The sequence below is a fragment of the Aptenodytes forsteri genome, unplaced genomic scaffold (assembly GCF_000699145.1).
Source record: "Aptenodytes forsteri isolate BGI_AS27 unplaced genomic scaffold, ASM69914v1 Scaffold209, whole genome shotgun sequence".
In the NCBI taxonomy this organism is placed as follows: Eukaryota; Metazoa; Chordata; class Aves; order Sphenisciformes; family Spheniscidae; genus Aptenodytes; species Aptenodytes forsteri.
In genome coordinates this window covers 3,520,801-3,524,606 of record NW_008795034.1, presented here as the reverse complement: position 1 = coordinate 3,524,606, position 3,806 = coordinate 3,520,801, and the positions used below count along the sequence as shown (strand labels likewise).

General features: G+C 54.4%; 1 protein-coding gene across 1 annotated transcript in view; it reads left to right on the top strand.

The window, feature by feature from the left end:
- GTF2IRD1 (GTF2I repeat domain containing 1) overlaps positions 1-3,806 on the top strand; it is a 46,933-nt gene that overhangs the window by 27,268 nt on the left and 15,859 nt on the right. The window contains 5 exon segments of the mRNA XM_009276402.1: positions 51-107; positions 818-1,001; positions 2,183-2,234; positions 2,436-2,490; positions 3,348-3,431. Of these exon segments, the coding sequence (XP_009274677.1) occupies positions 51-107; positions 818-1,001; positions 2,183-2,234; positions 2,436-2,490; positions 3,348-3,431 (432 nt within the window).

Below are 3,806 nucleotides of genomic sequence, written 5' to 3'. Positions count from 1 at the left end.
TTTTTTTTTTTTTTTTTTTTTTTTTTTTTTTTTTTTTGCAGATGGTATAGGGGATGTTTTAAGTCATTTGAGGAAACAAGTTGAAATTTTGTTCAACACAAGATACGGTAAGACGGTCATTAACACATGTTCATTATGCCGAGTGCCGGCCTCTGCCATGGGGAGCCCCTAATTGCTCAGAAATGTCACCTACCATTTCCAAACCAGCGGCTGAGTAAAGGTGCAATCTAATTTGTTCATTTGCTGTCTGCTGAGTTTACAAATGCATTTGAAATCTCCCCGGGCCTTGTTATTGCAGCTCTTCCCCTTGGTTTCCTCGATGCCTTTTTGCTGGCTGCAGCCCAGGAATTGCTGCCGTGACCTTCAGCCTTTCTCATGTGGAGGGAAGGACCAAAGTGTTTCCCCTCATCACTTGTTCAAAATATCAGAGAGGTTTTTCCACCCGAGGTGGTCATGGTGTGGCCCAGGAAGGCTGGCGGGACCCCAGCGCCGGGGGCTGGCACTCGGCATGCTCTGCTCACCCCTTTTTAGAAAGGTTATTTAACCCAGAAAAAATACAAGTGAGGTCACACGTGCATTTTGAGAGCCGGCAGAAAGTTTTTTGCCCCTGGCAGGACCAGGAGACACAGCTCTGCCCAGCGGTCCCCAAAAGCCGGGGACAGAGCTGAGCTGCAGCCCCTGGGCCGGGAGAGCCCATCGTGACCGGGGGAAAGGAGAAGGGCCGGGATGCTCTCGGGCAGGGTTAGGCGCTGGGCATGCAGCTGCTTTGACCCGACGTGGAGGTCCAGCAAACTAACGAGAATTGGTCCCCACGCAGCGAAAGCCATAGGAATATCTGAGCCGGTCAAAGTTCCCTACTCCAAGTTCCTGATGTATCCCGAGGACCTGTTCGTTGTGGGCTTGCCGGAGGGCATCCTGCTGCGGCGCCCCAACTGCTTCGGGATTGCCAAGCTGAAGAAGATCCTGCAAGCGAGCAACAACATCCAGTTTGTCATTAAAAGGTAAGACAGGTGGAGTGGCCGTCCCTTGGGGAGGATGTTCCTGCTCGGAGCTCCTGCTGCTGTGCAGTGTCCTGGGGAAGATCCGTCACTTGGTCGCCTTCAATAAATTTGCTTGATTAGAAGCAAACCAGGGGTTGTTGCTTTGTCGGAGCCATCCCCGAGAGGCAGCGGTGGTGTTGTCATCTCTCCCTCAATGTCTTTTGGGGTTTTAACCCACTTCTGCAAAGGTTTGGCCACAGCAGCAAGGAGCACCCAAGGGTGGGTGGGAGGAGCCAGAGCCTTTAACCTTCAGGGTGCTCGGGCATGGGGCAAGAAATGGGGCTGGGAGCCCTGGAGGGTTTTCTTATGGGAAGCGGCTCCAGCCAAGGTCCAGATGTGCACATCTGTGCCTCAGCGGGATGCTGCGGGCATCAGGGAAGATGCTGTCGTTGCACAGGGGAGTAGGGTGTGTCACAGGAGCTGGGGGGGCTGTGAGAAGCCACGACCGATGTAACGCAACAGCATTGCCCTGAAAGAGGGAACGGATCTGGCAGAGATGGATTGATAAATGTCTGTAGGTATTTTGGGGGGGTTCTCACCCAAATGCTGACTCTGCATCCCTCGCGGAGGAGAGAGCTGGTGCAACCAACATGGTGGGCAGCTGAAACAGAAAATAAATGTTGGGAGCGCAGAGATTTTGTGGCGTCGGACCAGGAGCTCCCAGGCCAACCTGACCGTGTTTTGGTGGTTCTCCTGTCCCCATCCCAGACCCCTTTCTCTGTAGCGCAGCTCGTAACGAGCCCTGCTGTCGCCTCACTGTGTGGTTTTAGCATTAGATACCCAAGTGACAATTTTTGGGGCCAACCGTATGTTGAAAGGAGCCGTGCACGGCTTCTCCCATCCCCGAGAAACGTGCAGGACCGTGTTTCCCAAATGTCTGTAACAGCTGATTTAAGCTGCTCAGCCATCTCCAGCTTAATCTTATCCTGAGGAGCGTCACATTGGCTCACTAAAGAGTCTGTCAGCATGAAAATTACTTCCAAAGTTCCCCCGCTGCATTGCAGGAGCTTTAAAATTGCATTAGCCAGACACAGTTAGTGGTTTGTGGCTGTAGGAGCGTTGTCCTAGGGGATGCTGGAGCAGCAGGGTGTTGCTGGCCGGGGAGCTCACTCGCGTGCCCTCTGCTTCTCGCTGTTTTCCAGACCGGAGCTGCTGGCGGAGGGCGTAAAGGAGCCGGCGTCAGACAGCCCGGCAGCCAAAGGTAGGCTGCGAGACGCCCGGCAGCCGGGCCGTTAAAGACTAGGTAGGAGAGGAGTGAGAGCGTTTTCCTACAGCGCGTCTCTTGCCTTCCCTCCCCACCTCGTTTTTTGGTTGGAAACCCCCTCCTGTGCGTCCCCCTTGGCGGCACCGCAAACCCTAATTCCTCTTATGTCCCCTGTCTCAGCCGCCAGCGAGAGGGACTCGAGCGAGGCGCTGCTGGAGGACGCTGTGAAGAGACAGGGCTTTCAAGGTGAGGGCCTGGAGGCATCTGGGGGAGGTTTGAGGCAGAGTCCCTGGCCTGTTGTGGGGGCTGCATAGAGCAAACAGATGTGGGAAGGGAGCGGCTGCGGGGTGTCAGGGCTCGGTGGGTTGGCGGAGGGGCAAGGCAAGGCAAGGATGGGAGGGAGGAGAGGAGAGGAGGAGGTGAGGTGAGAGGATGGGAAGGACAGACAACCAGAAGACAAGATGCGCAGCCGGGGCGGGCAGTCCCATAGGTCCAAGAGCCTCGAAGCGCTCTGGATGGTGCCCTAATTAACCAGCTTTGCTTATCTCGCCGTCTGACCTTGCGGGATGCATAATTACGTCTTCCAAGCCTCAGAGTTGGCCTTTTCCGGGGCTTTTTCCACCCAGGCGATGTTTGTATAAACACCGCTCCCATCCGGCACATACCGGCAGCCGGCACGGCAGCTCCACCAGGGAAAGGAGCGATGGTGAGAAGCCCGTGGGCTGGGGGGGGCAAGTGCTGCCCTGCTTGAGCATCCCTTTTCCTCGGGCCACAGGGGCCTGCGAGGGTTTGCAGAGAGGGATGGAGGCTTTTCAAAGGCTTTGGCTTTTCAGAGAGGCTTTGGAGCGCGTTTTATTTTAACGCTGGTAATTATCGCAACTGAATCTTCGATTTCATGCGGCTTTTATTCTTAGCAAACAGGCGGGGGAAAAAAAACATATTTCTGTTTAGATTATTTTTAAGGACTTTGAATGGCCCACTCCAGAGATTAGCTAATTGCAAGATAAGGACTTTCCTATAATTAGAAAATGGCATTACTTAAAAGTCACAGAGTGCCTTTTAATTTACCAGCAGAAGTCCATAATTGTTTCTTTATTTTACAGAAAATTATGATGCCAGGCTTTCTAGAATAGACATCGCTAACACGCTGCGGGAACAAGTCCAGGACCTGTTCAATAAGAAATACGGTGAGAAACCAGGGTGGGAGTTGGTTTTATTCCCTCCTTATCCCCTCCTAATTTTTTGCTCCCTATCCCTCCCCTCTCCTCCTGACTCCTCCTTGCCAGGTGCTTTCTCTCACCTCCCCCTTGAGCAGCTGGCACCTTGGAGGGCCGGGGAGGGAACGGTGGGTCTGGGAATTGGTGCTCTTTGCTGCAGGCGCTTGCTGCTTAGGCAGCTCCCACGCAGCATGGGGGAGCCCGTGATGGGGAGCGTACCTCCCCCTTGAGCAGCTGGCACCTTGGAGGGCCGGGGAGGGAACGGTGGGTCTGGGAATTGGTGCTCTTTGCTGCAGGCGCTTGCTGCTTAGGCAACTCCCACGCAGCATGGGGGTGCCTGTGATG